General features: G+C 42.1%; 1 protein-coding gene across 6 annotated transcripts in view; it reads right to left on the bottom strand.

The window, feature by feature from the left end:
- Positions 1-12864, bottom strand: part of LOC105063572 (UDP-glucuronosyltransferase 1A6) — a 75010-nt gene that overhangs the window by 916 nt on the left and 61230 nt on the right. For 2 of the 6 annotated variants that reach the window (XM_045511573.2, XM_045511574.2), the window contains exons 2-4: positions 3451-3582; positions 2671-2758; positions 2163-2382 (exon numbers count right to left, since the gene is read on the bottom strand). In XM_045511573.2, coding sequence (XP_045367529.1) covers positions 2163-2382; positions 2671-2758; positions 3451-3582 — 440 coding nt within the window. Of the gene's footprint in view, positions 1-2158; positions 2383-2670; positions 2759-3450; positions 3583-11070; positions 12625-12864 lie in introns of those variants that run through there. The other 4 variants (XM_074364521.1, XM_010948164.3, XM_074364520.1 and 1 more) reach the window with 4 other exon arrangements.

The following is a 12864-nucleotide window of genomic DNA, read 5'->3' as shown; positions in this document are numbered from 1 at the left end:
CACCAACAGGAGTGAACCGTCCCCCTTTATGCTTGCTTCTAGTTAGGAACACTACCAGATTTTCCAGACTTGGCAGAGCTTCTATTACAACCAGAAAACATACACACACACACACACACACACACACACACACACACACACACACACACAATATTCTTTATCTCTAAAAGAAAGAAAAAGAAAATTGGAAGCCGAAATTATAATTTTTAATTATTTGAAACTTGCTACCTACTTTTCTTCTTTTCTTTTTAGGGAATTAGATCATAATGTCTTTTGGTAACAAGATAAAGAAATAAAGGAAAAGGTCACGTCGGAAATTGTTAATGATTTCCCATTCAATGAGATTGTAAACAATCACCTCTAGCCAAAGTAAAACACATTTTTAAGGGCCATCTCTAAGACAGTGGCATACTTTCAATTCAATTGTTGAAACATCAAGCCATCCAGGTACTAAATTTTGCATGAGGCAGTGTCTATGCAGCCTGTTAAAGCAAAATGGATTCCTGTTCATTTTGGACAGTGTTGATAGCTGAGTCAGAACATCCAAATCCAAAATGGGTTAGACACTTCAGCCCTTAGTATGAATGCACTAGAAGAAGAAAGACAAGGAGGAGAAAGAGAAGGAAAAGGAGGAGGAGGAGGAGAAGGAAAGGGAAAGAGAAGAGAGAAGAAAGTGAAAAGCAAGACACTTATTCAGGAGCAGGTATGATCATTGCTGTCTTTAAACATGTCCATCATTTTATTAGATACATTATTATAATGTATTGTTAATATTTGGCCATAAATCCTGTTAAACATCTTCATTTTGTATAAACCTTCTCTTAAACAAGGTAGATTTTCCTAGACTTTCATTCATTCATTGAATATTTATTGAGCATCTGTTATGGCCTGGTTACATAATCTGATGTTGGAAATTTTTCCATTTCTCTTTATTTTATGTAGATACAGTCTCAGCTTACAGTGTTGGGGACATGGAGATTCACAATCAGATAGAGATGGCTCAGAAGTGAATAGATGAAGTTAGTTAATAATGTAAGCTGATTGATTAGTGTTTTTTAAATAGTAATGTACCAGAGAAATTCTACCAAGTCATTTTTGAGTTATAAGTAGTTGTCCCTCCCACTGAATAAAAGATCAAAATCACACCACTAATGGGAGCCTCACGACCTGACACTGACAAGCTGGGAGGCCAGAGGCTGATTGGAATGATGGGTAAGAGCCACACCAATCACTCTGGGCAGGTTGTTACCAACACTGAGGGCACTCTACCCCGGGGTGATGGAGGCAACTCTTTTCTATGCACTGGCATCACACACATGTGAGCAGCATGATGTTGCCCCCATTTTCCCATGTCCAGACTTGGTGTGTCTCCCTGTGTAGTGTCTCCTCCCATCTGAACACACTCCAGTCTTTTCACTTCTGTCCTCCTGATGGATGTCTCTTTCAAAATGAAGCAACAAGGGGTGAAGGTTTTCACAGACACATCCACATCCACACCCAGGTACATGCACACACACACACATAACTGATTACAGGGTGAAGTTCACTCCTGGCCGTCACTTCTTCCCATAGGGTTTTGATCAACTTATTACTAGTAGCTGTTGACAGCAGTACAATGAATTTCATGCAGAGATAATTTTATCTGATGGCTTTTGCCCTTTGAATCATTTCAGAGCCACACCTGAGCAAACTTACCTTAGCTTTTATTATAAGCCTTTGTCTGTGATATCGCATGAGAGAGACACACACACACGCGCGCGCGCGCGCACACACACACACACACACACACACACACACACACACACACACACACATATATTTATAAGCCCCCATGGACAAAATCTCTCACAGGTTTCAGTGGTAAGAAAAGCCATACTTCTAAGCACCTGGTTTGTTTTTATCTTACGGACATTGTGCTTCTTGTAATGAAATACTTCTTTCTCTGCAAGAACTCATCTATTATTTTGGCATTGTTTTTTATAAATTGGAATTTTAAGTACACCAGGGGAAATAATATTTAAAATCATTTCTGTGATAAATTCTATTAAAAAAAAAAAGCATCTTACTTATAAATTCAATTTTAATTTGTTTTCACATTTGAATATTTATTGTAAAGCGATGGCCAAAATACAAGTAATATTCCTTGATACCTTGTCTCTTACCTTTTGTCATTGATGACAGTTTTCAGGGCCTTTTCTAAATCTTCAGAGGTCATTTCCAGGACGTTCAAGGTCACTCCAGCTCCCCGGGTCTCCATGCGCTTTGCGTTGTCCATCTGGTCACCAAACAAGGGCAGCATCACCATCGGGACACCGTTGCATATTCCTTCATAGACACCGTGAGAGCCGGAATGTGTGATAAAGGCACGAGTCTTGGGGTGACCTGAGAAGCAAAACAGGGAGGGATGCCAGCAGTCAGGTCACTGAGCTTCATAATCTGGCATCATCTAGGTTCTGAAAGCACTCTGAGGACCCTATGCCATCCACAGGTGGCCCTTGCAGAAACACGCAGGAGAAAGCGTGGGTCGAGATGCCCCAGTAAAAAGCAAAGTGGGATACACTGGCCATGATGTTTTCCAGCTGAACAATCCTTTAGAACGGCCGTGCCTAAGCCACTTTCTTCAGTTAACCCTGATGTGACGTACACATCAATCGAATCCTCCTCACATACCAAGCAGATCATTTTGAGGCAGCCATTTGACAAGTTTCGTATTCTTTGCGAGATTCGGTGGTGGAGTCCCAGTGTACCGCCACAGGACCTTGCAGAAACAAAAGAACAGAGCTGAGGAACATAATAGGATTTTTAAAATAAGGCTGCTGCTGGAGTAACTAGAAACTAGTTACTAGAAATTAGAGTAACTAGAGTAACTAGTCTTCTGAATGAATATAATCTCGGCAAGGGTAGGAGGTGTGGTAACTAAGAAAGCTTTTGGGGACGGCTAACATTCGGTGCCTTGCTCCAGAGGCTTGATTCCATGGGTGTGTTCACTTTGTGAATTTGTGAAAATGCATCAAGCTGTACATTTATGACTTTTGCACCTTTTTGCACTTCAATGGAATATTTACTTAATAAAATGAGTGGGTGTAGAACTACAAAAGCAGAAATATAAGAAATGAACCCAGTGTCCTAACCCACAGCTTTTTGGAGAACTACTCTTATGCGGTCTGAAGAAATACTATCCTGGTCATTTTGTTTCTAAAATAAATTTGCCTTAATATACTTTTGAGTCACTAAGAGAGAAAGAGACTTCTTGGTGAAGTGGACCATGGCTCAGCAGAGCAGTTGAGAGTGAAATTGCAAACAAACAAACAAAAAAGAACTTGCATTAATGGTTGAGAAGTGGCAGGGAGACCCAAGGCTAAAGCGTAACTAGTGGAATTAATTTAGGTGCTGAAGTCTGGGGTCAGAGCTCTTGAGAAGGAAGAAAGAAATCGTATAGAATCTTCTTACTGTCTGAGGTATTTTGCCCAAAGCATCAGCAATTTCCATAGCTTTGTACTCCGGAATCTCTGAGACCATGGAGCCCAAAGAGAAAACCACGATTCCATGTTCTCCAGAAGCATTTATGTAGGTCTCAAAGTCCTAGGACCAGAAAAGAAATCTCCAGTTAGTTTTTTCTCATTTCTTTGGTGACTGCATACATTAAGGTCTGGATCAGATATCCTCCTCTTAAGAGTGTGATTAAAAGAGTGTGTGTGGTAGAGACACAAAATACCAGCCTGTGTGACACCACTCCTCCCTCCCCAGTACCCTTCCATCCCAAGGGAGGAAGGCGTCCTGCTTACGGAGGGGTCACTCTGGTTCTTCTTTCAGATGCAGAATCCAGGCAATGTGCCAAGTTTCCAAAAGAAAAGAGATCAGAGGTAAGACCAGATCCACTTCCCCTGGGCTTCAGGCAGCTGGGACAGTCTTGGAAGAAAGCAGGCTTTTGGGAGGGGGCTGACGGAGACAGCCAAATGCAATAGGGAAGCGGGGAGGAAAGATGAAGGGGCTTCGTGAAAAGAGGAGAGAGCCTTTCAGCAGATTCTGTGAAAGGAAACATTGGAGGAGAGGAAAGTTGTCCAAAAAGGATCTCAGAAAGCTTTCTACGGTCTCTACAGCTCCTGCACTGCCTCTCTAAGAAAATCTACAGTAAAGATCTGTATTACTTTTCAAAGCTTCTAGAATATTCTTTTTATGTTGGGAAAAAAAAAGGAATGGAGTCAAAGCACAAAGCTACAGAGAGTGTTAAAGATTAGACTCACGATTCAGGAAAAACCTCAAATAGCCAAAACATCCTTTAACAGCTCTTGCTTCCCTCCAGCTGATATCACAGTTCCCCGTGTGGCAGCCAACACACTTGGATGTTTAAAGATCATATTAACATCAACTCGGTGCTGAAATTTAACCAGTCAACCACGCATTTTTCCACCTTCCCTGGAGAAGAGTTTCTAAAGAGGGTAAGTCAACTTGCCTGCTTTAGCAAGAAGAACATACTGAAATATACTTCAATCTTTCTTTGCTGGTTCCATACTCTAAAAAGCAAATCCTTCCTCCCTAGGTATGAAAGATACAAAATGGGAGACAGAACCCCTTGCCAAGTGTGTCCCAGTGATCTGAGCCCCTTCTGTGGAGTTCAGAGATGGTCAAGGGTGTGTGAGTGTACCCTGACTACCAAAGCCACTCAGTGGGAAGGAGCAATAGACAGTGTCTTCACCACGCAGCATGTGACCCTCACAGAGCACTCACGTCCTGTTCCAGAAGCGGACTCCTTACAGTGGTGTGTCCATTGCTCAGCTCTAAGGCTGCCCCCTTGTCCCAGGAGGTATCCATCAAAGACCACCCACGGGCAGTACAGCTTTGCCTATCCAAGGACAAAGCTCAAAATGAGGCAGTGGGGCTTTCTGAAGAACTTCTGGGCCAGATGACCCAAGGAATAAGGAATGAAGAACAGAGAGAGGGCTGCATGATCAGCCCTCTGCAGATGACACAAGCTTGCTCCCCTGCTGCGAGTAAGGCAGCACTGTTAGAAAACTGGGGGCTGAGTTGATTCAGTCCTTCCCTTAGCAAACCACACCGCATTGCCACTAAGTCGCCTTTTTTCATCAAGGAGTAACTTTTTAATTGAGTGAGTTTTGGTGGTTTTGAGCTGTAAACTGTGAGTGATTTTCCAGTTAACAACGAATCTCACCATTGCTCGAACATGAGCGATCTGTGGTTCCCTTGAATGAAGCAAGAAGATGGGATTTTAGAAAATGTCTGTGTGTATAGGGGTGAGAATCAGAGGTGGCAGGGATCCAACTAGTCAATACAGATTAGAGTTTACAACCTGGCAAAGGCCCATCCCTAAGGCAATAAGGAAGAGACTTACCGGTGGTTGTCAAACAGAAGCTCTGAAAGGATGCTTAAAATAATTCAATCAGGAACTGCAGTATTGAAATGGGAACGTACTGGTGGTTGTGTCAAGGGAAGAGAGTAAGGAAGCTTCTAGATTCAGTCCTGGACAACAGTCTTAGCTCAGCCTGATCTGTTGCCAACCTTCAGAGCCAAATGCAGAGTGCTCCAGGTTTCAGGAAACATACACACACTTGCATGATCACACATGCAGGCACTTAGAGGAAAGAGTACAGGGCATAAACAGGGCAATTTTCCCCCAACAGTCAGTTATTGATGATCTAATTAATTCCCTGAGAGTCTCCAAAGAATGCCAAGGGCATTAGTGTTGTGTGTTTTCCCAGAACTGAGTGGGGTTCCTGGGACTTCTGGTGTTAAAACCAAAACAGTCCTGGGAAAACCAGGATGCTAGTGACCCCGGATATGAGACAGGAGACTCCAAGGCAGGGTTCAGCACACACGATTTTCAGAGACCTCTCCCAAGTTTTGATTCTGAGTATGACCGATACAGCCTGAATACCAACGCGATGCCACCAGCTCGTCCGCCTCCGCCAGCCTCAGGCCCTCTTCAAGACCTCTGTCTCTCAGCAGCTGTGTCTCCACCTTTCCCACTGAGCTCATCTAACAGGTCAGGGAGGCCAGAATCATCCTCCCCACCGCCACGCTGCACTTTGGTTTGTGGTAAGAACATCGTGAGGATGGTTTTCCCAGAGTCCTTCTCCCTAGGTCTGCACCGCACTCCTCTTTCCTGGGGAGAGACAGCGCACCTCCAAGCCTTTAAGTTCTTCTCCTGAGTGAGGCTAAACAGCTAACCTAAATTTCCCAAAGCCCCCACTCCTTCATGAAACCCACTCTTACTTTAACCTTGTCCAGAAAGAGCCAAGTCTAATTTCCCTCCTTCACAGCCTTCCACACCCACTCAGCAACCAGCAGGAAGTGGTTAACACAAAAGGAGCCACAAGGCCATAAACACCCAGAGTTAATTAACAGCACTTGGCTGAAGTTTAAGTGGCATGAACGTTCACCTACAGATCACAGAAGGGCAAACAGCAGTGTGTTATCACGGTCAGTACAGATTCCAGGCCAGCTCTTAAGGGATTCGATAGTGGTGAGGTCCAGCCCCTACTTGGCAAAACTTCTCCTAAACCTTGCCCTGGCTTCACAGCCTCTGGAAGGGCCAAAGAGTGAAGCAACATAACTGAAATAAATCTCAGCCCCCCACCTCTTATCCCCTTCCCCCAAATGAGGCCACCTCTGAAGTGAAAATTCTTGCTCACTCCAAGGAGGCCTTTAGTACAAGTCCTGACTTTTGCTGAGAGTTTAGTATTTCTAGTTCCAGACTTTTATTTGATGTTCCCTTCCCAAATGCCTTCTGATCCGCCAGAAGCCTCATTAAACATTGTGTATGTTGGAAACATGTCACTTTACCACTATCCATTCAGGGCCACTTAACAAATATTGCAAGCTTCCCTGGTCACCACTCTTTCATCTCCTTGTTACCTTCAAGTCTGTTCTCACTGACCTTCAGTTTGTCTCTTTCCATCAGACCTAACATGGATGTCATCTCTCAATCTCTACATGTCCACAAAGATAGTCTCTCCCTCTTGGAATTCTTGAGTTCCATGCCTTTGCTCTCAGTACTGTTCTAGCACCTTTATTCTTTCAGGCATCCCAAGATATGCCCAGAACCAGGCTATGCTTTCTCTATGGACTCTCATTATCAAGTGAAGATTTTTACCTTTATTCTTGAAAAGTTCAGGATTTTCACCAAGAATATTGGGAACAAGATGGTCTCCACCAGAAAAATAAAATTCAAAAACACACATGCACTCCAATGTTCATAGCAGCACTATTTACAATAGCCAAGACATGGAAACAACCAAAATGTCCATCAACGATGACTGGATAAAGAAGATGTGTTATATTTATACAATGGAATACTACTCAGCCATAAAAAAGAATAAAATAATGCCATTTGCAGCAACATGGATAGACCTGGAGATCATCATTCTAAGTTAAGTGGGCTGGAAAGAGAAAGGAAAATGCCATATGATATCACTTATATGTGGAATCTAGGAGGGGGAATAGAACACAAATTAACTACTTATTATTTATAACTTAGATGGACCGTCATTTATGATTGGATTACCACATTCTGTTGATTCTTATTCTGTGGTTGGCTTCATTCCTTTGATAACTATATAAGTTTGAAAAGCTAAAGCTCTAATCTTTTCTTAGAAATAATGAACAGTACATATGTGTAAACAAAAAAAGTGCAGTATTTTATATATATATATATGTATTTATATGCAATGTTATGTATATGTGTAGTCAAACTGTAATAATTCTACCTAATAAAACTGAAAAGGGAAAAAAAAAAAAAAAGGTGGTCTCCACCAGCGGAAGGGACATGCTGAGTAGCCTTCTTTAATTAACAAAGGGGAAAAAAGATAATAGCAACATAACAAACCAGCAACAGTCAAGAAGAGGGAAGATGACAAAGCAAAATGAAAATAATCTGGAAGAGCTGTAAGAGTATGAAAATGAATACATGCATGTGCATGCACGACTGGGACACTGCGCTGCACACCAGAAACTGACATTGTAACTGACGGCGCTTCAATTGAAAAAAAAAAAAAAAGAGTTGTAATCGAGTCTATCAGTTGTTAGGTGCAAGCAGGCAAAGTTCACCTATTAATGGAATCTGCCTGACCAGGTTAAATCATATCAACTCCATGTTGTTTAGTGAGAAAGCAGAAACTGGAAGCCATGGAGCACTAAAGAGGCACTAGGGAAATGTAAGCAAAAACAACGCAGGAATGGTGATATGAATCTCAAGAAAGTGGAATTTCAAATTAAAAGCATTTTAACTAGGACAAAGAGAGCTATTATCAGGTACAACTCACAAAGACATTCTCAAACCTAAGCTCGCTTGCACCAAACAGGGCAGCAGCCAACGCACAGTCATTGCAACTCACCACTTAGACAAATTTACAGGGGAGAAAATATGGTATCAAGAAACGCAGTTGATACAGTTCTGCAGCCTCTCCCATTAAACTTCCTAAATAAAGAAGGAAATCACTAAAGTAAATAAAGACTATTTGCCAAAAAGCAATAGCAAACATAATGCAAAATGATGAAATGAAAATCAATTTCCATTAAAATCAGGAGCAAGATGAATTCTTGCTGTTACCGAAATCATTCAGCTGCTTTTAGAGAGTCTAGTGAATTCAAAAAGACTTGGTATAGAACTGAGAACGGAAGAAACAAATTTCAGATTTTTTGGAAAATGACTGCATGCTAGGTTTGGGGGGATTTTTAATGGTGAAAATCAAAAGTTTGGTGAGATGGCTGAATAGTGAATGGATAACCAGCTGGAGACAGAAATGGAAAAAAAAAGTCATGTTCACAGAAGTGACCCCCCAAAATGCTGTTGAACAGTTAAGAAGAAAAATAAGAAATAAACAGAACAAATAGGAAGGAAGCTACAAAATATTTGATCCTTGTTAAGGCAATGTTTGAAGTAACAACAAGAACAACAAAATACCCTGGGGTACAAACTTCAGTGTTCCCTCACAGGAGAATAGGCTAGATGCCTAACAAGTAACCTGTGGCACGTGAGTGCCATGAAATATTATGCAGCAGATAAAAATAGATGCACTATTTAGAACTGGAGCCATACTCGTGATGTATTGATAAGTGAGCAATGAGGATACTTTATTACCTTTTTTTAAATAAAATAAGCAACAAAAAATGTGTACATATGTTCTTTCTGTAATTGTAAGAGTATAAAGAACTGTTGAGGATTACTATTTATCTGATGACTAGTCCTCAGTTCATATCCCTTTTGTTTTCATTCGTTCATTTAACAAACACTTGGTGAGTGTCTATTACACGCCAAAGATGCTGATACTGACAGGACATCAATCACATGCAGACCCATTGCCAGGTGTTAAGGATGCAGTGCCTGGCAGAAGGGGTCCCTGCCCCCACACATATGGAAGAGACAGTCGATAAACAATTATCCCAACAAAATGATCAAGGTATTCAACATGCTACAAAGGAAACAGCACAAGATGCTATCTTAGAGAGAAGGACTCTCTGAGGAAGTGACATTGAAGCTGACCTGAAAAACGTGAAGACAGCCACCTAACAAATTCAGGGAACAGCATCTCAGAAAGAGGGAACAGCATGTTCAAGGGTCTTGAACTGGGAGAGATTTTGGAATGTCCCAGGAAGAGAGAGAAGGCTAGTGTAACTGACGATGTCCATGCAGATTTCTAGATAAACTTTTCTATTTCAAATGGAATTTCCATTATGAATGCATGTCTCCCAAGTTTTAAATTTCAAAGTGATTATGAAACACAATTGCTTTCTCTTGGATTCTTCATAATGATGCCAAAAATATTTCTTTTTAATATCTGCCTAGCTTGGACTTGCTAGCTAGCTTTCTTTCCTTTGACCTGGGATACATTCACTGGTTTGATGATACTTCACCTCTTTCTTTTCCCCTATCTAAAAAAGAATCATTAATGGTTTTCTACATTTGCTTTCAGAAAATCAACACCGCTTTCTTTCTTCACCAGACCACCCCCTTGGACACAGATTGGTCCAACAGGCCGTAGGGTATCAGACTCTTATTGCCATGAGAGCTTTGAGAGCTTATGAGATCTCTCTCCACTTTATAGGGGAGTAGTCAGAGCCCCACAAAGAAGAACCTGTTTTGCCGCACTGGGGTGGAGACATCCACCCAGCATCTGCTTTCTTACCTGCTGTTCTTCCTGCTGCCCGAAGTTTCACCTTGCTATGAAAATTACATGACCATTTAAAATATGAATCATGTCGGAGGCACAATGAAAATAAGATTCATTGCTCTGCAAGGCTGATGATAGCCCCTTAGTAGGAGCCAGAATCAGCACCTGGAAAGTGCTGGCTACCAGCAGATCCTTAACCAATACTTGAAACATAAATACATGAATACCCATTGAAATGTCAGCTCCTTGGAGAATCCTTCCCAAAGCTCCATTTGAAGGGACCTCTCTTGCTACCCTCTCTCACCTCTGTTGAGATTTACTTTTTTGCATACCTCCAGTTCTGGATGGGAAAAAAAATAACATATAAGCATTTAAGAGAATGAGACACATGAAAACTTTCTGCCCAGTGTCAGAACCTGGCTGTCTGGTTATCTGCTTATTAGAGGACATAGAACTGCAGGATTCAGCTTCCTCTTAGAATACCTAGAGGCTGGACTTTTAATCAGGAACATAAAGGCAATTTGCCCTGCCAGGATCAATAGATATCAAAGAATTATTTCTGCAATCTTGAATCTTGTAAGCCTGACCCAATCAAGGGCAAAGTGCATGCTGCACAATTCTGTTCTCCGCGAGGAACTCTGGACCCAGCGCCCTACACGTCTAACCCGTGTTGCATCGAATTGATTACACTTCACTGGAGCACGCAGAATAAAACTGCCAAAGTATACTTCCCTGAAGTGTCCGATAAAAGAAATAATTTAGAGATAATGCCAAAGATATATAAATTACAACTCAGAACTAGGAGACTTGCAAGATAGACATAAACACGAGAGGACATCTGAATCTATCTCAGCGTGCTCATTCAGCTTATCTCTGTGCAAACTCATCTAGCCACAGCACCTGCAAGAATACGGGCATATAAAGTTCCCACTCCGATACACACCTGGGATAGTGGGGTTTTGCTAGCGCAGTTGATCCCACCAATAAAAACTATGTTGGGCATGATGGGCCTCGGGAAATCAATCACAAAGTCTTTTCTGAGAAGCCAGATAGACCCAGATTTCAGAAGGTCCTGGACAGTCACGTCTTTCTGAAGGACTTCCGAGGCAAGAGATGCATATGGGGAATAAACCACACTGCACAGAAGGTTCTCTGACAAGGCAACGAGCATGTTCTTCACCCGCTGCAGGAAGGTCATGTGATCTGGGTTAGAGGACAGAGGCCTGGGCACATAGGACGGTGGGTTTGGGCACTGGGTACCCAGAGAGTCCAGGCTGCAGGGCAGTCCATTCAAGAAGAACACAGTAGGTAGAGCCAAGTACTGGGCCACGATGGGGCCGCAGGGAAGGAAAGGGTCTGTCAACACGACGTCAAAGCTGCTCGCTGCCAGGGAGGCCATCAGCTCCTTGTTGTGCAGCAGATGGGAGCAGGCAGACAAGAGCAGAGCGGAATCCTCTTTGACTTTCTGGTACATTTTGATCACACGCTGCAGGAAAGGATCATTCTCAAAAACATTACGCCCGAGTGTGATGAAAGTCTTTTCCAGTTCCTCCCTCTGGAATGGCACGGGGTACTTCCTCAAGGTGTAAGATGCTCCTTCTTTAATGTGCGTGGAGGCATCAGGTGCTATGACCACTATGTCATGTCCCCTCTGCTGCAGCTCCTGGACGACCCTGACCAAGCTCAGCCAATGACTGCCATCTACTGGGACCACCAGCAGCTTCCCGCCCTGGGACGTGGCGGGGCCAAGCGCCCACAGCAGCAGTCCCAGGACAAGCAGACGTGGATCCCAGGACCCCGTTGTCATGGTGCCCCTGCTGTTCCTACCAAAACTGTCATCTGCCGGAGGTTTGCCCTCTCCCGCTTACACAACGCAAGAGCCAAACTGCACACCAAGTTAATGTTTCATTAGGCCACATGATTATAGCTGACAGTCAGCCAGAGGCAGCCGGAAGTTTACATTTAGAGATAAAGAGGGCTGAACTTTATTAGGTCTCTCATAGGCAACAATAGTTTAACTGGCTAGAATTCCTTCTCAGCTACTCAAATTACATTCTTTCTTTTTTTTTCAGTTAAACTATAGGTGGTTTACAATATTGTGTTAGTTTCAGGTGTACAGCAAACTGATTCAGTTTTACATATATACATATTCTTTTCAGACTCTTTTCCATTATAGATAATTAAAGATACTGAATGTAGTTCCCTCTGCTCTATAGTAGGTCCTTGTTGTTTATCTATTTTAAATATAGTGATGTGTATCTGTTAATCCCAAACTCCTAGTTTATCCTTTCCCCCTTTTCCCCTTTGGTAACCATAAATTCATTTTCTATGTCTGTGAATCTGTGTTTTATAAAAAAGTTCTTTTGTATCATACTTTAGATTCTACTTATAAGTGATATCATATAATATTTATCTTTCTCTGTCTGACTTCACTCAGAATGATTATCTCTAGGTCCCTCCATGTTGCTGCAAATGGCATTATTTCATTCTTTCTTATGGTGGAAAAGTATTCCTCAATATACCACATCATCTTTATCCATCCATCTGTTGATGGACATTTTGATTGCTTCCTTGTCTTGGCTACTGTAAATAGTGCTGCTATGAACATTGGGGTTCATGTATCTTTTCAAATTAGAGTTTTCATCTTTTCCAGATTTATGCCCAGGAGTGGGATTGCTGGATCATATGGCAACTCTATTTTTAGTTTTTTAAGGAAACTCTACACTGTGGTACACAT

The sequence above is a fragment of the Camelus bactrianus genome, chromosome 5 (assembly GCF_048773025.1).
Source record: "Camelus bactrianus isolate YW-2024 breed Bactrian camel chromosome 5, ASM4877302v1, whole genome shotgun sequence".
Classification (NCBI taxonomy): domain Eukaryota; kingdom Metazoa; phylum Chordata; class Mammalia; order Artiodactyla; family Camelidae; genus Camelus; species Camelus bactrianus.
Note: the sequence above shows the minus strand (reverse complement) of the source record. Positions and strands in the feature narration are given on the sequence as shown.